At 45.2% G+C, this 27,701-nt stretch overlaps 1 protein-coding gene across 4 annotated transcripts; it reads right to left on the bottom strand.

Moving 5' to 3' along the window:
* Positions 1-904: 904 nt before the first annotated feature.
* EWSR1 (EWS RNA binding protein 1) lies at positions 905-27,538 on the bottom strand. 4 transcript variants are annotated; one of them, XM_052654555.1, is made up of 17 exons: positions 27,296-27,538; positions 22,945-22,981; positions 22,754-22,805; positions 21,373-21,499; positions 16,600-16,786; positions 14,590-14,757; positions 12,262-12,473; positions 11,190-11,370; positions 8,410-8,447; positions 7,837-7,869; positions 7,423-7,541; positions 4,030-4,159; positions 3,144-3,266; positions 2,634-2,796; positions 2,168-2,265; positions 1,445-1,697; positions 905-1,295 (listed from the first exon to the last, which is right to left on the bottom strand). In XM_052654555.1, the coding sequence occupies exons 1-17, from the start codon at positions 27,306-27,308 to the stop codon at positions 1,256-1,258; spliced, it is 1,974 nt and encodes a 657-aa protein (XP_052510515.1). In that variant the 5' UTR covers positions 27,309-27,538; the 3' UTR covers positions 905-1,255. The 4 variants fall into 4 exon arrangements, with proteins under 4 accessions (XP_052510515.1, XP_052510517.1, XP_052510516.1 ...); XM_052654557.1 differs by having other exon boundaries at positions 8,410-8,444; positions 27,296-27,537; XM_052654556.1 differs by having other exon boundaries at positions 21,373-21,496; positions 27,296-27,533.
* Positions 27,539-27,701: the final 163 nt, after the last annotated feature.

Raw genomic sequence — 27,701 nt, 5'->3', positions numbered from 1 at the left:
TGACCTTTCAACCTTCACCTGGACCTGCGGGGTGTGGCCGTGCGGGGCCACAAGCCTGCGCTGGAAGATTTGTTGTGTGTGTGACTGACGGGAGCTCCTGAGAGCAGGGAGTGGGGCCGCAGCCACGGGCTCCTGTGCGCAGCCTTGGGGTCAGGGCTGGGAAAGGGCGTCTGAGGGCAGTGCCACCCGAGGCCGAGGTGCGGCGGGCACCCAGGGCAGCTTCAGCCCCAAGACGGGTCACACTTGGTGGCTGTCCTGCAGCAGAGCTGGCTGCGGGCTGGGGAGGCGACGGGCACCGGCGTTTAGCTCCAGGATGTGTGTGCGTGAGCACAGGCTCTGAGGCCCAGGATGCGTGTGTGTGTGAGAGCACAGGCTCTGAGGCACCCCCTCAGCCCCGCAGGGCGCTGACCCACGGAGCTGGACGTGCTGGGGCAGCGCCTGGCAGAGTGCAGGAGCCCGGCGGCATCTTGGGTGTTTGGGCCTCGGGGGGGCATCCTGGCCTCTGGCAGGGACACGCTGGCCCACGTGGTGGGACCGCAGGGAGGCAGGCTGAGGGGGCAGCTCAGGTCCCAGGGGCCTCTCGGGGGGTCTCCGAGAACAGCCAAGGTGGCCTCGCTGGGTGAGGGGGGCAGCGAGAAGCCGGGACTGGGTCTTGGTGGAGATAGTCTGGGCTGAGGTCTGCGGGAAAGGAGTCCATGAGGACAGGGGGACGCTTCCCCTCTGAGAATGGGGTGGGGGAGGGAGCCGGGTGAGACCCCCAGGGAGGGGCTGGCACCTAGGGAGGGGGCTGGCACCTGGGGAGGGAGGTCAGGACACCTGAACAAGCAGAGACCCGGGCATCCCGAGTGTCGGGGGTCACGTCCAAGTAGGCATGTGGTGGATGTAGAACAGAGGCGGAGAAGGGTGACTGTTTATAAACATTTGTAATTTTATTTAAAAAAAAAAAATCACAACCATGAACATTGTTACAGTTAGAGGCCCTCTTGGTTCTCCACAATGATACTGAGCATGCTCACAAGGGGTTCCCATTGTTTAGTCTTAAACAACCATCTTTAAAATAAGAAAAAAAAACTCAGCACACTACCATTTAACTTGTTTTAATGTTTCTTCACAAATGGTGAAAAATACTAAAGTACAGACAAGGAATAATCATAATGTTGTGGCCAACATTATAAATATGGAATTATAAATTTAAAACATTTTCTGGCTTAAAAAATAAATCTGGTAGTCAATGCAGCTCTGCGGGTCTCTGCGTCTAGTAGGGCCGGTCTCTGCGCTCCTGACGGTGCTCGCCTCTGCCCAGCAGAAGGGAAGGTGGGTTAGGATGGGGTGGGAGAGGGGAAGGGGCGGCCACCCACCCTCGCCCGGGGCTGGGGCTGGTAAGACCTGTTCCGGAGGAAGGGGCTGACGGCCCAGGCCCCCCAGCGGGTTCACCCCCACGTACTTATCCATCTTTCCAGGTCCTCCTCGCCCGCCTCGTCGTCCTCCCATCTGTTCCATCAGTGGTCCAGGGGGTCCCCCAGGGCCACCTCGTCTTCCACCACCAAAGCCACCGCGGTCCATGCCCCGGCCGCCACGGAAGCCACCTCTGTCTCCACCACGGCCGCCTCTGAACATTCCACCGGGACCCCCGCGGTCCATGAGGCCACCTCTTCCTCCCCGCATGCCTCCAGGGCCACCTCTGCCGCGGTCACCGCCTGAGGGGACAGCGCAGGAGAGGACACTCAGTGCCAGGACAGAACGCTGAGCGCAGAGGCCTCGCTCGGAGAGCCGGGCCAGCGCTTCCCTTGCTGCACACCAGGTCACAGTTCAGAACTGACGCTGGGACCACAGGTGACCCTTTGACAAAGGTTTGAAATGCTCGGGGGCCCACTTACACACTGATTTTCCCCCACCGCAAAATATGAAGTACAGTACTACCCAACCTGCAGTCTGTAGCATCTGAGGATGTGGAACCACAAACACGGCAGTGGAGGGCGGATGGTGAAATTTAAGGGGACCTTTTTTAACTGCACAGAGGGTCAGTGCCCCTGTGTTGTTCAAAGGTCAAGTGCAGAACTGACAGCGCCCCAGGTCAGGGCTGCGCCTGCTGAAACCAACCTGACCCTGGTTACCAAGCCCATGGAGCTAATTAGCGGTTCAGTGCCAAGAAGCTGTGGGTACCTACCCGGGGGCGGGAAAGGTGGTGGGAGGAAGCCTTCAGGCTTTGGGGCCTTACACTGGTTGCACTCTGTTCTCCAGGCGAAGTTCTGGTTTCCACAGCCCCTGCATAAATAAAATTATATCACAACGGAATCACTTACCAAACAAGCCAGGCCTGAGCAGAAACCACCACAAACACCGAGTCCAGGTCCAACTCCACTCAGAGGATCTGACTACAGAAAACGGCTTTGCAGCCGCAGCCTCAGGCAGCACAGCACAGGACCAGGGTCTGATCCGGCCGAGTGTCTGGACAAGCACGTGCAGGTGGGCCTGAGTCCCATGGACTGTGTGGCCGTCTCCCGAAGGCACCAGGGCAGCTGGTAAGACTGATGGGGCCGCCCACCCCACAGCAGGGCCAGGGTCAGGCTGCTCTGGACAAAGGAAGCCCACAGGCAGGCCTCTCCAGGATGGGAGCAGGGGTGAGTACATACGGGTTGGGGCACTGCCAGTCTCCAGCTCGGTGCTGGACGTTTCCTCCTCCAGACGGGTTCCCCCGGGAACCGCGGGGCCCTCTTGGTGGGAAGCCGCCTCTGTCTCCTCCACGGCCTCCCATGCGCCCCATGGGTCCTCCAGGACCTCCTGGGCCCCCTGGACCTGTAGTAAAGAAACAGCAAACCACCTCTTTGGGCACAGCTCTGTGTCTCTGTGGTCTGTCCTTATAGCTGGAGGACAGGCCTCCTCACATGTGAAGGACCAAAGCAGGAGAAACAAAAGGCAGCCCAAGGGCCGACCCGCAGCAGCCTGGCTCCCAGGGCTCCCAGCCTCCGCCCCATCAGCCCCTCCCCCTCTGCTGTCAGTGCTCAATGCTAGCGTTGAGTCTACACGCCTTGTCCGTACTCCTAAGGGGTCTGCTCTCACTCTAGAGACCAAGCTCCTCACAGACAAGGGCACCGAGAACATTCAGAGTGGCAGAGCGGAGCCCAGAGCGCGCCAGTAAATACCTCCTCGGAGCGGCGGCGGCATCCCCCTGCCCTCGCGCGGCGGCATCCCGCCCCGCATGCTGTTCATGGGCGGCTTCTTCCGAGCAAGAGACACTTTAAGTTTGCTCCCTTGGAAATCTTTGCCTAGAAAAAGAGATGAGAACACTCCTCACTCCCAGCATCCAACTCCTGCTCCCCTTGAGGGGATCAGGTAAGGTTACACAACTCCTTTTTCACCAACTGCACCCCGTTATCTAACTCAACCATTCCCACTGCATCAGTGTCTTCCCACAATCTTCCCTGAGATTTTTACAGGCGAGGCCAGAAAAGCCTTAATAGGATGAGAAGGAGAGCAGGAAGTGGCTGAGAGGAGATAGAACTTGCTGACACTTTCAAGTTGGTTTTGTGAGAACTGAAATTCCAGGATCAACATCAAAGTCATTATATATATATACACACACACACACATAATAGCTGCAAATGTGCACAGCTGAGAGGTCTGTGGGGCTTTCTGCACCTCTCAACATCTGTTCTTAGAGAAGCAAGTGGATCTGAATGAGAATGACTGAAAATAAGGGATCTCTTAACCCCAGGTCAGCGCCTGGCCCTCGTGTGGCTGAGGGGAGCAGGCAAGCCGCCTCCTGGACACCCCCAGTGCTCCTCCAGAAGCAGAGAGGGCCTCCTTGCTCCTCCGACTCTTGAGTCCTCCTTCCTGCACACCCTGTGGCTGCACAGAGGGACAGCCTATCTGCCCCTGGCCCCTAGAGCCACATTAAGAGAAAATCATTCTAACACAAGGACATACTCGAGCACAAGGCCTTTACCTACAAGGTGACCCTCGCCACACTCGCTCCCAGAGCCTCCGTGTGCCCCGAGGAGGCAGAGCCAGGAGGGCCGGGGCTCCTACCATCAAACCACTCGACGGCAGTTTTGGCAGTTGGTGGGTCTTCATAAGACACTGTAGCATCGCCTTTGGGCTTTCCTGTTTCCTTGTCCAAGTAAATATGGATCATGGGTTGTCCAGTCCTCTTGTTCATCTAGGCATAAAAGAGCATAATTAAGCTATGACCAGAAATACTAGTTTTCAGAGGAATGGTGGGACTATCGGTGGTTCTTTCCAAAGTAGCTACCACAACTATGTACACTTAAATGACTTTAACATAAAACCAAAATAGGCCCACAGTTTTAAATCGTGTCCCATTTGTTCCCCAGCCTCCTCTTCCTATGGCCTGTACCTGCCCCAACACCCTAAGGGCCGTATCACGGGCGCCCAGTTAGCAGCCACCTCTTAGGGTGCAGTCAGGCCACCCGTGAGACACACCACACACACAGCAGGACTGTCCTTCAATCGTTAAACACAACACACAGGACTGTGAGTGTGCAGAGAGGACTCGACCACCTCAAGCTCAACCACAGCCGGTGTTCCCTCCAGAAACACAACAGAACTAGCTTCCCAGTTCAACACCAGATGCAGACAGGCTGAGTTCAGGAGCCACACTACACAAGAATATGGCTTCATGTATTTTTTCATTACATGTGCATATGCCCAAACTCTTTAGGATATACACATTTTGTATCTAGTGATACATGAAAATATATATAGAGCTTAAAAGAAGTAACTTATAATAATACAGGTACTGATACCTATGTTTTTATAAAGGGCATATAAAGACAGGAAATGTGACAAAATAGTGGTATGAATGATGGGTTATATAATTTTAAAATCTTTAATTTTACAAACTTGATAGTAAACACTACTTTCTTAACTAGGAATAAATCCTACATACCCAAATAGACAATATACTATATAATCCACAAGTAGGAAGTTTATGATTTACCAACTTTTTATATAGATGGATCACAAAATCCATTCCAAAACAGCCCATTAATGAAAAAAATTAATAAAAACCTGCAAAACTTTTAAGGAGCTAGGCTTCACCAAAGGCCTAATAGACAAATAGAGGGTTAATGGGGGATGGGAGGAAAGCCCTCAGTGTCTGTCATAAATATGTCAATTCTCCAATTCTTATAGATCCAGGAAACACCGTGTGTGTGTGTGTGGTCGCCGGCTGCACCACAAAGCACGCAGGATCTCAGTTCCTCGACCAGGGACCGTACCACTTTTGCCTCTGCAGAGAGCATGGAGTCCCTAACCACCCCAACTACCAGGGAAGGCCCCCAACTGGGGTTTTTAAGAAACTTCATAAATTGGTTCGAAAATGTATGGATAGGAGTGCAAGAAGTAAAAAGAATGAAACAAGAGTCTGCCTTACTAGAGATCAAGATTTAGCAAAGAGTAATTAGCAGAGCTGCTAGCACTGGATCACACAGATCAACAGAAAGTATATATGGAGCCAAGAAACAGAGCCAGGTAGGGGCCTCCTGAGTGACAGCACTATATGCCACCAGGGAAAAGGCAGGCCTTTCACAAAGATGTGGTGGAATGAAAGGCCTTGCAGGTAAAAAACATAAAGACACAACCCAGTAAGGTAATGACTGAAGACATTAAGAATTCCTATTCATCAAAAGAAAATGAGTAAAAAAGGTTGAGCCTCAGGAACTCCCTGGTGGTCCAGAGGTTAGGACTCTGCTTTCACTGCCAAGGGCGTAGGTTCAGCCCCTGGCCGGGGAACGAAGACCCTGCAAGCAGAGTGGTACGATCTCCCAGTCCGCCCTTTCAAAACTGAGCCACAGAGCAGAAGACTTGTATTCGCAACAAAGACAGAGATTAGCATTCAGACAATATAAAGAACCACATATAAACCAACAAGTGAGAGACAGCCCAGTGAAAAGTGCGTGTGAGACACAGACGGGCATTTCAAAGAAGACAGGATGCCATTGTAACATCATCAACCATCAAGGGAAAACAAACGGCATTTCCATCTTCCTCTACCAGATTACTAAAAGTTTAAAAAACCAAACACGTGCTTCCTGGTGAGGCTGTGGTGGATGTGCAGTGAAGAGTCTACACTGGTCGGCCAGATGGTACTTTGAGGTGAACCACCACACACACCTTAAGAACCAGCAGGTCTACACCTGGGTATAGTCAGTTCTCATTATTCGTGGATTCAAGTATTTGTCACTCCAAAATCAATACTCGTGGCACTTTCTTTGGTTATTTGTGGCAACGAACAGAAAGTGAAAAATGTGTGGCCAGATGCACATGTTCCCAGCAGAGGAAGACAATGCCCTTCCCTCCCGTTCCTGCTCGCCTAGAAGCGACCGGAGGCCGGACGCTGGGAGGTCGGGGGCGGCATTCTGTACAAGTTCTAGCTCTGGGACTAGTGGGACAAATCTGAACACCAACTCAGGCAAGTCACACTTCTGAACCTTTTTCTTTGTAAAACGAGTAGGATTTATCAGGATGAACTGTGAATTTGTGATTACAATCTACGTGAGATGTGTGTACACCTCTGGGGCGGTGGCTCGGCATTCACTAATCCAGTTGTCTGTAGCAACTTTATAGAACTTACCACCACAAACAAATACAGGACGCCCAAACTTTGAGATTCTGACCTAGGGACCCTCCTCAAAATTCCAGTTTCTCTTAGTTTTCCTCATCTAATTGGTAACCATCACAGTAGCTCAGACCAAACTTTCTAGCCACTCCAGCTTCTTCAAGCTTGCCAGGCAAGTTCCTGTCTCACTATTCCTGCTGTTATTCTGAAATTATTCCGCACTTGGACTGGCTCTGTTCCTCATTTTATCCCTTTCCTATCTTGCTGTATTTATTTTCATCCTTAAGAATTATGATCACTGAACACAGAACAACTATATTCTACTTTACAACATGTTCCACACTATACATAAACTTTAAGGGTTTGTATCTATTTATTCTTCAAAATTATGTGAAACAAAATATTATTGAGGTACATCTATAGAGAAAGGGAATGATAAAATTCAGCATTCAAGTGAGAAGGGAGAAAACTAGGAAAGGAAGACATATACCAGGCACCTCAAAGGTACTCATAGAGCCCTACTGCGGGATATGGACACACGTTATTTTAAAAACATTACAGTCTGTATTTCCTCCCCCCAAAAAGTTCATGTAAATATTCTTACAATTAACTTTATAAAAGTGACCCTGAGTTATCAAATATGCTTAAACCGTGTTTAGGATTTCTTTTCTACAGAACAGCATTTTTCACTTTCTGCTTTTTGTATTTTAAGGAGTAAACCATGTATGGACAGTCCAGAAGGAAAAAAATCAAGCCACTTCAGAAACTCTCCAAGTCAGTTCTCTCCAAAACGCCCTGTGGTTACAAGCTCTGCCAGTCCACGAGGTCGTGCTCTCACTCACCTTAACGACTCCACACTGCTTAAAGAAGTCGACCAGATCATCGAGAGTCACACTGTCACTCAGTCCTTGCACGTAAATGGCACTGTTGTCAGAGTCTTCATCTGGATCTACAGGTGGGCCTTCCGGAGAAAAGGAGAGGCAGTTACTGTCATGTATTCATAGGGGCTGATTGACCAACGCTCACTACTGCCTGCTAGCGTTCATCACAAAGCCAAGAGAACTACCAGCCTTACTAACAAGAGTGAGACGGAACTTTTGGTTTATTTTTGTTTACTCAAGATAAAGGAAGCCCCAAACTGCTCTTGACAGCGAGAGTATTCCACTCATCTACCTGGCTGCTGAACTCCAACACACACTTGCTTCTGGGCTATTCAATTACAAAGTACAACATAAACTCCAGGAATTCAAAATTACCTAAATCAAGATCTGGTCCTTCATCCATGGGTCCTGCCAACCAGGAAAGATCATACAAAATATTATTAGTGCACGTCTTGCAAGCTACAAACCTTACAAACACACATAGCTATCTACTATACCACCATTTGATGGGGCTTCATTAAATTCAAAATGACCCGCACTGCTAAAATGGAGCAGTGCCCCTTTAACGTCTGTGGCAGGTTTGCTAGGGTTTGCTTCTCCTTTGCTCGAGTTTGCTTTTAAACCATTAACCAAATACACTCTCAGTGCTTACGTGCCAAATTAGTGTTAAATTTAAGTCAATTTTTTTTTCCTCCAAATAAACCAAATTTTAAAAATGTACTCTCCCCCATATTACAGAAGCAGTTGCTCAATACTCCAAGTCACCCTTTGTTTTGTAACCGTAGGTTAACCTTATTACCCCTAAGACAGTGCCGGCAGTACCCATTAGTCTCTTTTGTAGAGATCATTTTTAAACCGCTTATCAAACTAATAAAAAATTATAGTTTTCTAAAAACTGACTGTATTTTTTTTTTTAAACACTATCCATGGTAATACTCAAAAACTTACCACCAGGCTTATTGAAGCCACCTCGCTCTCCAGCGCTGCTGGGGGGATAAACGAAGAAATGAAGGCCTTTCCCTTTAAAAGCCAGTACCGCTCTGAGCCTTGGGGGGGCTCGTGGGGAAGAAGGGCACTGGCTAAACACATCTCCAAACAATGCATCTCTCTCATCTTGTCACTATGCCTTTCTTCAGGGCAGCTTGCTCAAACTTCCTTTATATACAACCTTGCTTGTCTGATTGTACACACCAGTGTGGTTGATTCCTTTCATTTCAGGGGCTGGTATTAATAGTGCAATACTTGGCAAACTGGGGGAAAAATACATCCCAAACACCCACCCCATCAGGTGAAAAACAGGGAGAGCTTGTGTGGAGAGGAGCAGCAGGCCAGGTAACTGCTGTGATGAACCTTTTCATGTTCATAAAGGTGCACCCTCAACCTCTCCCAGGGGAGAGCCAAGTGAGGCCCTGGGCTTCTTAACAATCACAGTTTATAAAAAGCAGGAGACACCACAGTGGAGGCCTGTGACATACACCAGAGGACGCATCCAGCCGATCTTCAGCGTAAAGCCACACGCTTCAGGGCACTAGGGGGTTTAACAATCGCTGTGAAAGGAGAATTTACAACAAACACCAAGGCTCCACAGACTGGGGGTGCAACTTTATAAACGTATTAGTTGAGATCAATGACAACGGCAGCATAAATCACTGCCTTATGTATTCTGAAAGGGGAAGAGTAAGAATTGGGCCTTTTAGGTTTTTCTCTTAAATAAAAGGCAGCTCCTCAGTGGGAGGCCCTGAGCTTTTCTAACCAGTATTGCACCTTTAATACCTGAATACACAATTTCAAGCTGTTGCATGCAGCTTTGCTTCCTTTTTAAAAGTACACACCATAAAATGTTCTCTCTCTTTAAACACAAAAGTTTACACTTTAATGTTACACAATTCTAGAGTATTGTACCTCCTCTGGTTCATTACCAAACAACAAGTATGCAGTTACCAAAGTTACAGAAGGATTCCATTTATACAATGAATACATTTTGTTAAAAATATTCTATGTATATTTTTCCTCTCCATATGGACACCGTGTCTAGTCCCACTTTTCATTATGCTGCCGGCTGAGTACTGAGTACGGGTACTTTTTAAGTATTGAAGTGTATACAAGGCTCTCACTTTGTAACCTGTAGCATATAAATGCGACAAAGCATGTTAAAAAGTTTCCACGTTTAACAGCCAATGAAAATATCAAAATACTGAGGCAATGAGAAAGGGCATGTTAACAACATTGAGTGCCTTACCTGCAGAAGACACTGAAAACCATCACCACACCACAATAAAAAAAAAGAGGGGGGGCTCTTGTGTTGTCCCCACAGGGTCCCACGGACCGCGTCACAGTCTGCTGAGAAGCCTGTGGGGAGAGCCACGGTGTTTCCTATGGCTTCAGCAGAGACTTCTCAGAGAAAGAGGGAACACCCTCTACTAGCAAAATCTAGCAAAATTAGTAGAATGATTACTTCTGGAGAATTGAAATGAGTAAACTTAAAATTGGTTTTGCAATTGAAAAATACTAAGGAGTCTAAATGATTGGAGATGTGATGATAGTGATTTCAAGTGTCTACATCTATTTAAAACATCTGTAAAGAAGTGAAACCTTTATAATGGAATGATATTCTCCAAATCAGAAGATTGATTCTACTTTATACAAAATTACTCATAAATTTTTGCATCTTATAAAATGACTTTCTTCCAATAAAGATTTCACTAAAGACTTAAGTTATGCAGAATATGCAAAACAGTATTTTAAACCAGTATTTCAGCAGTAAACAGATTTGTTAATATAAAATTTAAAAATCAATTATATATTTAATCTTGAAGTACACTTCCAAAGAAATTATATTCAGTTTTTCCTTGAACCAACAGTGGCACCAAATCCAATTTATACTTATACCAACATTCTGCATAACTTTTTTTCACTAGTTTATACAGGGACAGAACACACACAGAACTAAGCCTTCTGGATTATGTTAACCAACATTTCACCTCACCTTCATCAAAGTAGAGACACCAGAAAGGGAAAAGGATGTGGGAGGAGGGAGGGGAAGGGCGGGGTAGCAGGTTCATGTTACTCTAGACAAAGTTTTCTAAACCAGGTCGTTCCATCCATCAAAATGGTCAAACCGATTTAGACTTCTCAAAATCTCCACTGGGGAGAGTGATTCCACAATTATATACATTACTCTGCACAAAGCTACTAGACTTCTCTGTACACCAGGTGCACCTCAGGCCATAGTTCAAGGGTTATGGGACCAAGATCTTCATCATTATGTTCAACAGTTCCAAGTATAAACAGAAGTTGGGGACAAACATTGTGGAAAACAGCTGCATTCCTTTTCTGCAGTATATACACCACGTATTTCAAGACAATCATTCAGAAGCAATTAGTCAAACACCTAGGGTTGTTAGAAGGGTTGTGTGTGTTCCATCCCAAATCTATTACCCAGGAGGCTTTTGACCTCTGGAAACCAGGAAGGGGACTGAAAGCTCTAGTTTCAAAACCATTCTTTGTTCTCCCCAACCCAACCAAGTCAACTGGCATTGAAAAAAGCAAACTGCCTCTATAGATATGCCACAGAGATGACATTTCCATGTTTGCAAGATGGCTTGGGCTCATCAGACTATCCATGGAAATGCAGAAATAAATTTCCTATGTCTTTCAGTCCCTTCTTTCCACTGAAAATCCTATGGATGAAACAAAATTAGGTAAAAGGAGAAAAGGTTTGCTCTTACCCCATTCCACCGCGTCCTCCTCCCCGCCCACCTCTGCTCATGCCTCCACGATCAAATCCCCCTCTTCCCCTGCCCCGGTTATCAGGGCCACTCATGCTCCGGTTCTCTCCTGGTCCGGAAAATCCTCCAGACTCCTGCCCATAAACACCCATGCTACTGGGGTGGTCCTGTCGGAATGAACCTGAGGAAAGAGTCACATCTGTAAGCCATGGATCAGCATTTACACCACTGCTGTTGTACTTTCTCCTGGAATCATAGAATTCTCAAGTGCAAGGCACTAACCGAGGTATCATCTTCTTTACATCTGATTAAGTCCCCCATCAGTAAGCTTTTCATAAAGTTCAACAAAAAAGGCTGAAGTAATCTCATATAGTTTGCCTAGGAAAAAACCACTCTCAAACAAAAACAGGACTCTGACCAACAGTTCACAGGGTTCTGTATCCCAAGATGCCTTAAAAAACTGGTCTTTAAGCCACACTCAAACAAAAATGGAGTCAGGTTTCTTGGGGGTTGCTAAGGGGTCGTCTCCATCAAGAAGCACGACTCACTGTCATAATGAGACATACTCATGGGTGCATTTTAAAGACAACAATCCAGGCAAAGACTAAATTGTGAAGACAACTTTTTGAATTTTTGGTTACTTTTCCACATAAATTAACTGTAAGCATTCCACAAAAATTTCTGTCTTATGAATGTGAACAAAAAAAATCAAAATACAGTATCTTTTAAACTATCAAAACTGCAAGAGTCTTCAATAGCTACCTGCTCACACTCTCTTAATGAGCTGGGGTGGGCAGGCCATAAGAAAAGCTGGCTTCACTCACTGCATATAACCTCCCCAGAGAGCAGGGCTGGCAGTCTGAAACTTTTTCTCTGGTCAGTTACAAACTCTCTTTTCTCCTAAGGCATACTAACAACAATTAAACTGGAGAAAAGCCCGGATTATTAGCCAGGATATGATACCCTCAAGATGCATCCTGGAGTTCAAAAGCACACAGCGGTGGAGTGTTTCCCCGTTTCAGAAACTCCAAACACAACCATTCTTATTTGGTTTTCTCTCTTAGCAACTCACTCTGCTGCCCGTAGCTGCTGCTCTGTTGACTATATTGACTTGGAGCCTGGCTGTAGGATCCAGTCTGGGGGGGGTAACTAGTGGGTGGCTGCTGCCCATAGCTGCTTTGCTGGCCATAGCTACTCTGCTGCCCGTAGCTGCTCGGCTGCCCGTAGGTGTTCTGCTGGGAGTAACTGCTCTGATCGTAACTAGTCGGCTGCGTAGAGGAGTAGCTGAGAAAAAACAAAACAAAACAGTTTGTTAGGAGAGGCTTGTTATTTTAGGTCCCCTAAATGTAGGAGACATTCCCAGCATGTGCCATAGAAACTCTTAAAACTCTGGTTACTTTTTACATATTAACACACTGAACTTAAAATGAGCAAAGTATTTTTGTATTTAGAGTCAAGTTCTGAATAGGAGAGGGTATTATACAACACACACACACACACACAAAACGAACCCGTCTATAAAATGTACAACCTTAATTAAGAGTCTCCCCCTTTACCACCCCCACCTTTACTGAAACAGGGCTTCCCAGGTGGCGTGGCAGTGGAGGGTTGGGAGGCTCCACCTGCCAATGCAGGAGACACAGGTTCGATCCCTGGGTCAGGAGGGTCCCCTGCAGAAGAGACGGCAAGCCGCTCTCGCACTCTTGCCTGGGAAATCCTACGGACAGAGGAGCCTGGCAGGGCCATGGGGTCGCAAAGAGTGGGACATGACTGAGCACACACACACACAGGCACACGCGCTCATCAGAACAATAGTTATTCTCAACCAAACTCAAGGCACGTTTGGGAGCCTAGATGCTTCCTGTATTAAGGGAAGACTGTGCTCCCAGGGAGGCTGACCCAGGAAACGGCACCGAGAGAAGTGAGGCAGCCCGGTATGGTGCTCAGTCCCCAGGCTGCCTGCCCACATCATCCCCTGGAGTGACGGCTCGTTTTCTGAAGGTACAAGGCCACCTGATGTGTGTTTGGGTGGCCACTTTTTTCCTGAGCGTAAGTTTCAAGTTGCTTTGGTGTGTATATAGTTCCTGACTTCCAGACATGCCTGATCGTCTATGAATCTGGGCATTAATAAGGAGAAGATGGACAAGGAAACATCAGACTCAAGGTACTGTATGAAAAATGAGTATCAGACTGATATTCACCTTCATATATGTCAACTAAAGGGAAGGGAAACTAACCAAAGATACTCTTACACAGAAATAAAGCTTGAAATATTAAACTTTAGATGAACCATGACAGTGAAAAACAACACAACGCATAATACAATTTTAATTCTAACTACAATGATTTTAAGTATCTGTACCTCCCTTACAACAGCCGTAAAACGTTATTTGCGCAAACGCGTCCAGCTCTCTGCAACCCCATGGACTGTAGCCCACCAGGCTTCTCTGTCCATGGGATTCTCCAGGCAAGAATACTGAAGTAGGCTGCCATTCCCTTCTTCAGGGGGATCTTCCAGACCCAGAGATCAAACCCGGGTCTCCTGCATTGCAGGCATATTCTTCACTGTTTGAGCCACCAGAGAAGCCCCTGGGAAGCTTTAAGGACTCAAAAGCCTCTCTTCACACCAAGTGCACCTATTCAACTTGCCAGATTCAGTGCTCTCAACGTGACAGGTGTGGGTGGGCCCTTGGGAGGAACTGCTCGAACCCTGCCCCCTTCTGCTCCAAGCTGTACAGAGACACTTACCAGTCAGCTGTGCTTGCTTATACATAAGCCAATGAAATGAATACAAAAAGGGGCAATGTTAATTCTATCAAAACCAAGTTAACACTAGAGGACACAATTCAGACAGTTCATTTGAAAATGCAACAAAAAAATAAATCTGAGACAACCTGTTTTTCCTCTACTTTAAAGAAACCAAAACTGGACACTGTAGTTGCTGGTGTGGCTAATTAAGACAAAAGGCAGAACAATAAACTCTTTAAGTCAAAAAGAAAGGCCTTGGCTTAGCCATAAAGACTGGTGTAAAAATGGATCTTTAAGTTAAACATAAAATGATTAAGGTAAACTTTCTTTTTGAAAAAATAATGCCCTGCAACTTGACCCATCTCAACTGCACCTGGAAAATGTGACTTCCATGTTCTCTTTATCTGCTTTCATGCCACTGTTTCTCATCTGAAGAAATTAAAAAAAAAAAAAAGTGGCAAAAATGTACTGATATTTAGAAGTGTTTTTGACTGAGGTTTTAATGTAGATTATGTGGTCAGGTTTATCCCTGGGAGTGAGGTAACACAGTTCACCTGAGGAAGCAAAAGCAAGCTGGTCAACAGCCTGAAAAAAATCTGCTCTCTTATTCCACTAGCTCACTGGCCACAAGAGCAAGCAAGAGAAGACTGACCTGGTAGGAGGATAGGATGGTGGTGCCGAGACTGGCTGCATGGGGTAGCTCCCAGGTACCTGGGGATAACTGTAGTTACTCTGTCCGTATCCTAGGCTGGGCTGGTTGTAACCCCCTGTGCTAGATTGAGGTTGACTAGTCTCAGCGGGTTTGTTACCATCCTGCGGTCTAAAAGGAGAAATAAAAAAGTGAGACTTTTCTCTTAACACCAAACTCTTGAGTAAGAACTCTATAATCTATGAGCAATAAACAATGTCAGGATTGAGCTTGGAAATAAATACAGTTGTAAAGTGAACTCCATCAAAACCCAATGCTGGTCCAACGGTCCCTGCTGGAAGAGAACACTAAGGATGGAAGAGTCTTAATCACATCCAAGGGAGAGACATCAGCACGCTCCTTTCGTCTCACTTCAGCAGCTACAGAAGCAATTACAATACTCTGTGGTGCCCATTTAACTGATCTGGGATGGGAGGTGGTTTGTTCAGGAAGAAAATGCCTTTTCTCAATAAGGACTATTAAAGACAAACAAGAAACTTTAACAATAATGCAAATTCTGGGTTAAACAACATTTACGTAAGTCTATGGCATCCTCTCATGCTCCAGATGAACTGGGAAATATCCTTGTGAAGTGATGAAAACCAATCTTAATCCCAAGGGGAAAAAAACCAAAGAGGTTTCTATTCTCCCTTAACCCCACAGTCTGTAACAGGGTTGTAGCAGAGTGGAGTGCCTGCTATTTTAGCAAAGCCCAAGAAGCAGCAGGCAGACCAGGGGGGATGTGCAAGTACTGCTTTCTCCAAAGAGCTGCGACAGTTCACAAGCCCTCTCTCTGAGGGAAAAGTGAGTAGCTATCACTGATCAGGAAACAGATTACTGTTATAAAGTGTGAGGGATTGAAAAATTAAGAAACCAAAAACGATGACTTATTCAAAGACTAACATATACCTGCCCACCCCACCCCCCACCCCACCCCACCATGGATTAGATACACTGTTGCCATGGAGCATCAAATGGGACCTCAAACACCTGAGAACATTCTAAGTCAACTGAATTGGGCCCCTAGGGGAACCGCTTAACACTAACCACTGAAGACTGTCTAAAAGATGTCAACTACTCAGTAGCTCTGATTACTCACTGTGCGTTTTAGAAGTACTCTCATGAGTGTTTGCCAGAGCTAATTTCTTACCTCTACAGCAGACAAAAAGTCTAGGTTACAAGTTGATCTCGTGTTTACTCCCTAAAGTCTTCTTTCAAACCAGAATTCAATGTTCCTTCAAGACTGTATGCAGAAGCCACCTAAGTGCACTGTCTAAAGCAAAGACCTGAAATCTTCTGTTAATAATTAATATTGTTTACTTATCAGTCATGGAGTACGAACTGTTTGCCCAAATATTCACCCTATAGCAGGGCGCCCAGTTAAGAATTCATACTTGCCTGTGGTACTTAGATTACCAAGCCAGTACACAATACAGAAATCCACGTCACCAGTGTCTGACTCTGGACATAGATACAGCCTTAACTGACAACTGGATCATGTGGCTGTTTCTTGAAATACATGATTCTACAACCAACCCACCCCCAACTGAGAACTACAGTCTTTTTCCCAAAGAGAAAGCTATGACCCATTTACAGGGTCAATAAAACCAAAGGTAAAAGCATCAGACTTTAAGTCTATCAGTTGTTCTGTTGTGAGGAAACTACCTTCTATTTTCATCTGGGTTTAGCAAAGTAAATACAATACCTCCCCATATCAAAATGCCCATTCTACTGAAACCAAACAACCCACTCAGTGACATTCCGTATTCTGGCCCCAGGATGGCACCACTCATCTACTTAAAGATGAGTAACATTTCTGGTGTGACTGTGCTGGGTGAAGAACAGCTGACACCCGAGCAGATCTGAGTGAGCTTTGCAAAGGAACCAAGTCAAGGGTGCTCTCAAAGGGGCGGGTGTGCTCTCATTTCTGAACGCCCAAGGCCCCAGCGCTAGAAGCAGGCGAGGGGGCCTTACCTTGCGGGCGCGGTGGCTGCTGGCTGCTGTCCATAAGCTGGGTAGGCAGGCTGAGTACCATATGCAGGCTGAGCTGCATAGGAGGCCTGGGTGGTCGTAACCGTGGCAGTGGTGGTGTCGTAAGCGCCAGTGCCGTACCCTTGGACAGGCTGACTGTATGCCTGGGGGGCAGCTGGAGTTGAATATCCTGGAACAAAGGAGAGCTACGTCAGATTTCTGGCTCCTCAGGGATCTGCCTGGACACTCATTAATAGAACAAATTATAAATCACTTTCAAATATTATGATATTTGGCCCCTTTAAATATCTCCCCTTCAGTAAAAGTAGCAACAAACCAATATTTAAAGCCTACGTTCTTTGATAACACTCAGTTTTCAGCAAAGCACTGTCTCTTTTGCTCTAAACCACACCAAACAGAAAGGAAGAGAGAGCAGGCCACAGAAAATGCTGATAAAGAAAAAAGGGCTCCCTTTGCCCCCACCTTTAAGGGATTCAATAGGGGACACCAATTCTATACTGGCTTTGCAAGCAGGCCTTCTTAAACAAGTTTTTCAACTAACTACTTGAGTATACCCCAAATCTCTACAAACAGGAATAAAATGCCCCAGGAAGGAAGGTAAAAGACATAAAGTAGCTGCAAAATAAGGATCCAGATACAAGTTTAGCATTAAAACCTATCATTTGGAATTATTTGCTTTCAGCTCCAAGCATCACGGGCAGTTCAAGTTTAAGGAAACTGGAAATTGTGGAGAAGATGTGTTTAATTTTCAGTGAGATGCTAACAACTGATTAAACACTCTTTAAGAAACACTAATTGTTTCAGGTAATAAACTACTAAGAAAATGCCAGTTACCAGCATTACATTAGTAATAAAGACATACTACAAACTATATTTGCTTACGTACGTATGACCAATAAAGGTTTTCCTCTTTCACTTTTTGATAAATTACCTTAATACTCCCAAAATACACACTGAAAATTAATGTTACATTTCACATAAACCATTTGAGATGCTAGTAGTCATCAAGTTATCCACACCATTTCTCTCTTATTTACCTACCATGAGCAAATGAGTGTTTTTCCTGCTAAGCAATACTGGAGGTGGACTTTGTAGCCTCCCTGCTATTTCCCTAACCAAGTGTTACACACCTGTCCTTGGAGGTGTGCAGAGACCAAGCTAGGGTCTCTCTCTAGTTCCTGCCTTTGCCACACCAGGTGGGGTCCTCATCCTTCCTCTTCCTTTTTGCTGCACTTTGCAGGCTGCAGGGTCCTTAGTTCCCCAACCAGGGAGTGAACCCAAGCCCCGGGAGTGAGAGCCCCAAGTCCTAACCACTGGACCACCAGGGAATTCCTGAGGTCCATGCCCTTCCGTCTGCAATTTGGGCTTGGAACATGACTACCCCCGAACCTGCAGTTTCTAACTTGAGTCCCTTTCCTAGAAGAGGTGTCATAATCTTTCCTGATGCTTGGCAATCCTTATTCCTATTCAACAAGCAGTCAGCCATGCAAAAGAGTCAAGTCTAGTACTCAGCATTTATGTCCATCGAAGAAAAATCCAAATCTCAATAAAGCAAAAAAGTTTCAGTACTCATAACAAACTTCAGTTATAACAGTGTCCTCACCCTACACAGAACTTACTAGCCAAAAAAAAAAAAAAAGAAAAAATCAATTTCCCTCTGTGCAATCTACAATGTCACCAATCTGTAGCACAGAATACTTTCTTCTCCACTTCAAACATTTCAGGGCAATTCTGAAATTAATTATATACAAAGACAGATACTGCCTTCTCAAATATGTTGGGTTGAAACATACATGAAAGCATATTTCACAAAACAGGAGTCCCAAGCACTAGAAGTTTTTTGAGTTGGCATGTTACTCATTTGAACTGTTTGTTTAATTTAAAATTTCTTTGCAGAATCCTAATGTCAACCATATAAAGCACTCCTTTATTTAAAATTTAACTGGAATCTAATTCCACCTACCCTATTACTCCTACACAGATTTTTCCCCTCTCCATGACAAGCAATTTTTAAGATTTATAAGGACAACAATTAAAAAACAACAAAAACCGTTAAGGGCAATAACTCATGTCACAAAAACATCCAGCAACAGACCCTTGTAGTGCTGAAAATTACAGTAATAGACACGAGATTAATAATCTAATTAACTTGTAATACCCACACAAGCAGCCAAGCAAAACGAGCAAAAATTAATAGAAAATGACAATAAAAATGACCAATATCAAAAAGACAACATATCTACCACGTGGTGATGAATTTAAGAAAAAAGAGAGTAAGAAACATCACACAAACCACCAGAATTTTTGTTCAACTTCAATACAATCTGAAGTCTAGTATTTCCACTTCAATTAATAAGCTGAGATTTATATAGCTCCTCCTCATGAAGTTTTCTTTTAAAATATTCTAGAAAAGAGTCTTTTTATATATTTCTTCCAGTAATTATCCAGTTTTTTGTGCTTTTATGTGCAAAGGCAGAATGAGGTGAGTGAAAGAGTGCCCAGCTTGCGTGAACATACCTACTACTGTTGGGATCCTATTTGGTTTGGTTCAGCCTCAATTTGCTCACCAGGTTTAATTTTAGTTCCTACACTCCAAAAGTTGATGGGTGAATTAGGGGAGATATGAAAGGTCTTCCATAAACTACGAAGTGAATACATAGCTCTACAGAACCTAGAAACTGTATTTCCTACAAATGACTTGATCATGTTCTTATAAAATGATTCAGAGACTCCAAAGGCTGTACTATTTAACTTCAAATGACACTTGCTTTTAAAATGAGTTAAAGGTAGCTAAAAACATCTAGTTGTAAAAAATCCGTCATGGGGAAGTAAAGTGCAGTATAGTGACCATAGCTGACAATACTGTATTATATACTTAGAAGCTGTGGAGAGAAGATCTTAAAAGTTCTCCTCAAAAGGATGGTGTGTGTGTGTGTTGCGGGGGGGTGGCGCTGGCGGGGAAGGATGACGTGTGGTGATTCATGCTAACTAGATTGCTACTGCTGCTACTGCTAAGTCGCTTCAGTCATGTCCGACTTTGTGCAACCCCATAGACGGCAGCCCACCAGGCTCCCCCTGTCCCTGGGATTCTCCAGGCAAGAACACTGGAGTGGGTTGCCATATCTTTCTCCAACGCGTGAAAGTGAAGTCGCTCAGTCAGGTCCGACTGTTAGCGACCCCATGGACTGCAGCCCACCAGGCTCCTCCATCCATGGGATTTTCCAGGCAAGAGTACTCGAGTGGGGTGCCATTGCCTTCTCCGGCTAACTAGACTGGTGGCGATCAATTCACAATACTCACAATGAGTCATTTTGTTGTACACTTGAAACTAATGTCATATATGTCAATTACATCTCATTAAAAATGTAATAGCTTGAATATGTAAAGTTCATCTCACAATTTCAAAATTCTGTGTTAAAAATACAAACTGCAAAATTTCAGTTCCAGGTTTTTCTATAGTTGCCAACACCCACGGAAAGTTTAAACACTTCCCATCCTATTCAATGATATGCATTAGGTAGACTAGGAAATACTTCCCATCAAATCCATAACACAGCCACACAATGAAATAAATCATAGGCGAGTTTCTCCCTATCAACTCTGGTAGACCATATATAACTTGGGGACTGAAGATAGTTTGAAAAGTAATATTCTCTTACAATAGTAATGACAGGAGTGGGTGGGTGGGGAAAAGGTAGGGCTCCTGAAATGTTACACAGTGTTAGACATTAAAAAGTTATTGTGCAGTTTTCACACACTCCACTTTCAACCCCAGTATTAGGATATAATTTATTCTAACTCTTAAAATAGTTCATTTTTTATTTTTTGCTCCCTGAAATGCTGTTACATATATATTTAAAACATACTATGGATTAAAATAATATCATTAATACTTAAAAGGAGAATAAAACATGTCTGGACTGGAAACCAACCAACAGACAAACATAATACATGCAGGATGGCAATCTGTTCCTCTAAATAAATCTAATCATGCAACCTATCCTTGAGGGAACAGGGGAAAATCAGCTGGGAAGTAGTCATCTGAAGTACCTCTGAGAAGGTGAACAACTATTATTAAGGCTTGACACAAAATAATGTAAAATAAAACAAAGCAAAATCTTTCCCAAAATCACATAAAGAAAAAGGACATGGATCTGCAAATGGGACCTGAAGCAATTTTCCATTAGCAACCTTGTTGTGTGTGATGTTAAAAAGTTTGAGGGTTAAACAAATGAAAACACCTAAAGGGTTAACATTACAGGGTTAGACAAGATGGAAAGCATTTCCCATGCAAGAATGAGCAGGATAGTCAAACCTGTACTGGTCCCTTCTACTGTGGAAAGCACAAAACAAAAAGTAGAGGGCACACTATCAGATGAAGCAAACAGATCTGAAAATCAGTGCGATTTTTAAGCAGCTCGGTTTAAGAAGGCTCATTCTTACCCAGTATTAGCATTAACACAATCTTTTATATATTCTCCATTTTGTTGTGAGATTATTTAATACACTGTACAAGATACATTCAAAAAAAAATTCTTTTTTCCTTTGGAATTTACCCCACCCACATTCTATTAGAGATCCTTCAAGGAGAATGTAAGGAAAAGGAAAAACAAAACAAAAAACCCAGCTCCTCCTAAGAATAAAGGATTCCCAGATGCCAAGGTATCAACTAGAATATATACCCAAGAGCACAACTAACAAGTTCCTTAGCAAACACCCTAGGTAACGTGGCCCCAAAGTCTCCTAGGGTCTTACCAGTGGGAGGCTGTCCATAAGAAGTTGCATAGGCGGTCTGCCCATAGGTTGCAGTGGTCTGAGCCTGGGTATAGCTGACATCAGTGGGCTGTCCATAGGTTCCATAACTTTGCTGCCCATATGCCTGCTCCAAGAAAAAGAATTCAAGAACTTCATATATGAATCTAGCATTTTAGCAATAAAATGGACTAACTTACTTCTAAGTTCCTAAATTGGAAAATCAAAATTTAAAAAATGCTTTTTAATAAAAAGATTTAAAAAAAAAAGACAAGAGATCACAATATCATGAATGCTTGTTTCCCCTTATCTAATCCACTTGTATTTTCCTAAACTATAAAAAAGTTCCTGAGTCAAACAGGTAAAAATCTCAATTTAATGATACAAGAAATTAACAAGATGCCCTCAAATGATGCATAATGAGGGAAAAGATGTATAATTGCTAGCACCCAGTGTAGCAGTTTTAACAAATAGAAACAAATGCTAGAAAAACAAAATGAAAAGAGAAAAAAAATGAAAATGGGGCTAAAACCTGTCAGACAATTTTGAAAACTGGATTTTCAGCATCGGACAAAGATTTACAAATTGTCACACCACTTCAAAGAAAATGAGGAATACTACATGTCTCCTTTAGATTAGTAAAGCATGAGTACTGAATTTTGAACTTGGACATCAGTAATACTTAAAACCTGGCAAGGTATGAGCTGTTCCTTCAGATATCAGTTAAGATCACATTCTAGATTTGAACGGCCAGTTATGTAAGATCTGCTAGAGACATCACATTCTGCCTGTCCTAGAATCTTTCCACAACAAAGCTATTAGTATTCTTTTATGCCACAGACCATTTCAGAATTTGAGGTGATCTTGAGAACACTAGGTGGCTAATTTCTAGTATCTTTTGGCCTAGATTTTAAAACAGGCTCATGTACTAGAAAGAGCCCAGAAGCTCTATAGTTAGGGAGCCATATAGAGCTGACCCATCATTTACTGAGCAACCACTGGCTAATGGTGTAACATCTATGCAATGCAATTTTTTATCTGCAAAATGCCATATTATCACCTTCCTCTGCAAAACTGCTGTACAATTAAGTTAAATAAACAAACACAAAATATGCAGAAGGAACAAGCATGGAGCAAAACACCGAACTTGAGAAATAATACTAGAAAGGAAAGGAGAACTAGCAACTCCCAGTTTGAGGATGGTTTCATTACAAAAGCACTCCCACTGTGAAAGTTTAAATATCTGTGCACTTTATGATTTCAAACACATTATACTTTTCCATTACTTAATTTTTGAAAAAGATTCATGCTAGCTATTGTTTTAATGGCTGATGGAAATAGTTTACTTGGGGATGCAGCCACATATAAATATCTTAAAAATTACCTGGGTAGTCTGTGCATATCCTTGAGTGGGCTGGGCGGTATAAGCGCTGTAGCTATAAGAGAAATTAAATGCAAGAACTGAATACAGAACATCCAAATTCCATTACTAAATTCTCTACAATTAGAGGAGGCTCTGTACTCTAAAAAAGCAACCAATCACACCCAAAGTACACTTGTAAAAATCTGACTTACCCCTGCTGGGCTGCAGCTTGGCTGTATGTACTATAATCTAGAGAAAACAAGAAGAGAAAATAGTGTGAAACCAGAATTTACAAAGAGGAAAGAAAAAGGAGGGAAGGAATTCAGGCAGCAGGAAGATGAATTTTTAAATACCGTACTGAGAAGACCTACAGGACAACACAGGTCCAAATGAGTATCTCTTCTCTCTCAACACCAAACCAAAAAATAAGTCTAAGCCAGTTAAATTCAGAAAATTTGAACAAAGTGCTAGCTAATGAGGTCAAGATCAGCTGATTTGGCAGATACTTTGCATGTTCCCATGACTACAAAGCCTCCCTTAACCCATTGGCTGTCATTTCAAATATATGATCATCATCCTAAAACCAACAGGAGACGAGATAAATGTAATAGGGCCCAAAATTTTACCTCAGGAGGCACACAACAATGTAACAATACTGGAAGACAACAGCAATTGCAATACTGGAATATAACACTACAATACTGGAATGGCTGTATCAGTAGCTACATCTCCTCAAAACCTAGTTAAAAAAAAAAATCACTCCCTCACTTGAACAAGTTAGACCGCCCACCCATAATTCCCTAGGAAGGCTGAACAGAAATGGCAGAAAATGATACATGTTATCCTGCAAACCAGGGTTCTAAAGGGTTTGCTGACCCTATGAGGGGTTATAGCTATAATTTAAAAACTACCCGCGTTACAAATCCCACTGAAGACCTATAACTGGCAGAGGAGAAAGCATTTAATCTTTTGGTTGAATAGCTTGGTTTTAGGTAAAACCATCTTTTAAAACTTGAGTGATTTCACCTTAAAAACACACTATTTTTCTACCCCTGTCCTAAGTAAACCTTCCTACAATTTTTCTTTTCATGAGAAATTTGTCCAGTGGTTAGGAATCTGCCTTTGGGAACATAGGACATGGGTTCGGTCCCTGGTCTGGGAACTAAGATCCCACATGCACAGGGTGGCTAAGCCTGTGCACCACAACCACAGAGAAGTTTGCATGCCATTATGAAGATTCAATGTGCCGCAACTAAGACCCAGCACAGCCAAATAAATATTCTTTTTTTGAAAAAAATTTACAAATGAACAAAAAGGGGACTTAAAAGAAAAAACCCCTCTGGTCCACTAAAGTGTCTAAAAATAGTGAAAATAGAAAATGAAATTGTTAAGAAGCTTTCATGGCACTACTGAAGTGAACATTCATATACTTTAAAAAAACCCTTCCCAATTCTCTGCTCCCCCTAAGAACTACTGTCTTATTCTATTAATACGTCAGAAGACAATACCGCCATTTAGGCAGACCAAAGGGCCCTTCCTTTCCAATCAGAAAGCAGTGCCTTATCTGAAAGCAAAAGCTGACAGCTCTTCACAGAGGGGGTTTCTAACCTCACTCCAACAGAAGCCTGCTTCACAGTTCACCTGGCCTGCCCCTAGAGCATTCTGCTGAATCCATCTCTTTAACTTGGCTCATTTTTCACCTCTACACATAACTTGACCACTTTCCTTCCTCTACACCCTTAACTCAGAACCCTGAATCATCAACATTATCAATCAACCACCAAAGGCTATGTATAATGAGTAAATCGATTTGTTCAAGACAGTCTCAGCTCTGTATGTGACATATAAAAATTCAAATCACCTCTTTCACGTTTTAGTTAAAAAATAAACATACCAATGAAACACCAAAAATCAAATATTTCAACCTATATTGTACTGAGGCTTCTGTGTGAGGAATGGTTCCATATCACTGACATGTAAGTTCGATGTTTGCAGGAGAACTTTTACACAACAACAGTTATGTAAAACATAAAATTGCCAAAGCTGACAAGGAACAACCAATGATCTCACATCAATGGGAAACCAGCTGATTTATTTAGCCCCACACTGTTGGGCTAGGGGAGGTAGTAAATGTGCTTCACGAGAACTTTTTTTTCTTCCTACAGCGTAAAAACCTTTATATGGCCTCAAAAATCTATAGTTACACACTGGTCAGATTATTTAGCAGTTATTTTTTGTTATAACTCCCAAACGTGTAGCTGAAGACTACACTAAAACACAGGACAAGTTGAGGAGAAAGGGGGCTATGGGTGGGGGCCTCCAGAGTGCTCTGCCAAGTCGCTTCAGTCGTGTTAGACTCTTTGCGCCCCTTTGGACTGTAGCCCACCAGGCTCCTCTGTCCATGGGATTCTCCAGGCAAGATTACTGCAGTGGGTTGCCATGTTCTCCTCTTGGGGATATTCCCAACCCAGAGTGCTAGCAATATTCTATTTCTTGGTCTGCATGGTGGTTACTTGGCAGTTTCTTTGCTAAAGTGGACATATACTTTAGGTACTTTTCTAAATATGCCAAATAAGGAGGAAGAAAAGCTAAGAATATTGCCCAATGTGATGGCTTTTAGAAACTTCAGGCAGTCACGATTGGAACTGTTGAGAGTTAGAGCTTCAGACTACATCATAAGTTAAAGAAAGTCACTTCAGGACAACGCCGTGAGAGCTGTAACATCAGAAACTAAGGGTTCAAAAAGCTCTTCAAACGTCTAGCCTAAGCCGGTCATCTTGAACGACAGGACACTGAAGCCCAGGTAAGTTAAGGATTCCCTCAGAGGACCCCCGTCAGACCTGCTGCACGTCTACATAAACCACAACTGCAATTCTAATACAGTATGCGGCGGTCACCAGTACACAGAGCTTGAGCAAAGGAGAACGAAAAACTGGCATGTCCACACACACACACACACACACACTCTAATACACACACGTGTACTCCCCAAACTTTCACGGCGAAGGGAGAGCAGCACTTCCCCTTGCAAATTCCTAACACTGCAGGGAAGAGGGAGGAGGAAAGGGCTCTGAGGAAACCATTCCCCACCAGAAGGTGTCTTGGACTGTGGTTGTTTCAGAGTCCTTTCCTCCAGGGGCACTCTGTACCCTGGCACTAACAGCCAGCATCTACCACCTGCTTGTGTACAGACCACAAAGCTGTCTTGCCCTTGCTTGATTCTGGACCCTTTTCGGATTAAAACTCGGAAGGACCCAAAGCTTTTCCCATCTTCCCTCTCCTCTAATTGCCTCCAAGGCCTGGAGTCAGGCTGCCTAAGAAGAACCCCAGAGGCAAAAATCTCCCCACCCGATCCACAACCGCAGTTAGTGCACGGACTGCAAACTGCAGCTCGCGTTTAGGCTACTCTCTCACACACCCCGGGGCGGTAAGGACCACCCTACCCACCAAATTCCAGATCCCACCCCGGGCTTTCTTTCAAAGTCCAGTCCGCGCCTCCTTCCGCTCTCTTCTGTCAGACCACGAAATAAACAAGCCTCTCGGCTTAACCTAAGCGAATAAACGTGCGAGACGATTACTTAAGCATAATTCAAACGCCGACCGAGGCCTTTTGTTTCTCCTAAATCAAAATGGCCAAGAAATATCTGTCGGTGGTGGATTCCTGGCCTTGCGAACCGGGTTGGCCTCATTATACAACAGGCCTCCCTCCGCGTTTGATGAAAAATGGCCCTGGGAAGCCGCTTAATTGCTTTTTGTGGCGGAAAGAAGGCCTAATAATGGTTTAAAAACACAACTTTAAGCAGCAGCTGACTGGGTAGTTGTAAAGCGGAGCGTGGGGCGGGGGCGCTCCGTTTAAAGCCCAGTCGGGCAGAAGTTCGGCGTGGGGGCTGGAACCCGCCGAGAGAAGCAATTCGGCTGCCCTGGACGACGTGCCAGCCGACCCGGCTTTAAGGACGACGGGGCTCCGGCTCACAGGTCGGCGCCCCTAGGCTCACAAGTCCGCGAAGCCTTTTTTTGTTTATTTGCTCCTCCCCCCCACCCCGGGCTTCCCGGAGAGGCAGAGTCGGCCTCGGGCCCAGGCTGCGGGCCTGGAAATGGAGTTGTGGTGAGCAGAGTCAGAAAGACGCGGGCCTGCCGCTTCTCGAGCCGCCGCCCGCCCCACCTCCAGTTTCGGGGTGCCGGGCCCGAGGCCTGGCCGAACTCTCCCCCCCACCCCACGCGGGGCCCCGAAGCCTCAGGCCCCGCCCACGTGGCGAGCGGCCCGGATCTCGGGGCCCGACCGCCGCCACACAATGGAGGCCAAGGCAGGCCCCGCGCGCCCCCGCCGCCTCCAGCCCCCCGCGCGCCGGGGGCGCCGGAAGGTTCCAGAGCCGGCCTGCCCGGTGGGGGGAGGGGAAGGAGCGGAGGGAGACGCCGGCCGTCGAGCTTCTCAGACCGCGGCGGGTACCTCACACCCTTCTCGGGAAAGCCCACTCAGTCGTCCCTGCCATCCCCAAGGACGAGCGGCCCCCAATCTGGGCGTCCCTGCCGTCGCCGGCGCGACCGCAGTCCCACCACACTCACCCGTGGACGCCATTTTCTCTCCTTCCTTCTCGTTCTCTCAACGTCCGTCTCCCTCTCGCTGGTCCTCTAGACGCCGCACTGCGCAGGCGCGGGACCCGCAACCTCAGGCGCTACCATCGGGCCCCGCCACGGGGGAGGGGGAAGGCGGAATGACCCGCCGCTTCCCGTCCTTCGCGCCCGCCTCGCTAGTCCTAATTCTCTCTAAAGAGCCCCGGATGTGCTGAGCGGCCCAAAAAACCACCGCGGGGGCGGGCGCGGCGGGTGAGCGGATCTCGGGGACGAGTCGGAGTGATTCTCCGGTCGACGCCGGGTCGTTTGGGGAATGGTTACGCCCGCTGGTTCTAGGGACCGTCTCTGAAGAGACTACCTTGGAGGAAAACGGAGGCCGGCGGGAACACTAGGGGGG

The sequence above is a fragment of the Budorcas taxicolor genome, chromosome 17 (genome assembly GCF_023091745.1).
Source record: "Budorcas taxicolor isolate Tak-1 chromosome 17, Takin1.1, whole genome shotgun sequence".
Classification (NCBI taxonomy): Eukaryota; Metazoa; Chordata; class Mammalia; order Artiodactyla; family Bovidae; genus Budorcas; species Budorcas taxicolor.
Note: the sequence above shows the minus strand (reverse complement) of the source record. Positions and strands in the feature narration are given on the sequence as shown.

Coding starts and splice junctions, on each gene's coding strand:
- EWSR1 (XM_052654555.1), bottom strand. Junction 2,797..3,143: donor GCCGCCGCCGCTCCGAGGAG/GTATTTACTGGC, acceptor TCTTTACTACAG/GTCCAGGGGGCCCAGGAGGT. Junction 2,266..2,633: donor GACTGGCAGTGCCCCAACCC/GTATGTACTCAC, acceptor TTATTTATGCAG/GGGCTGTGGAAACCAGAACT.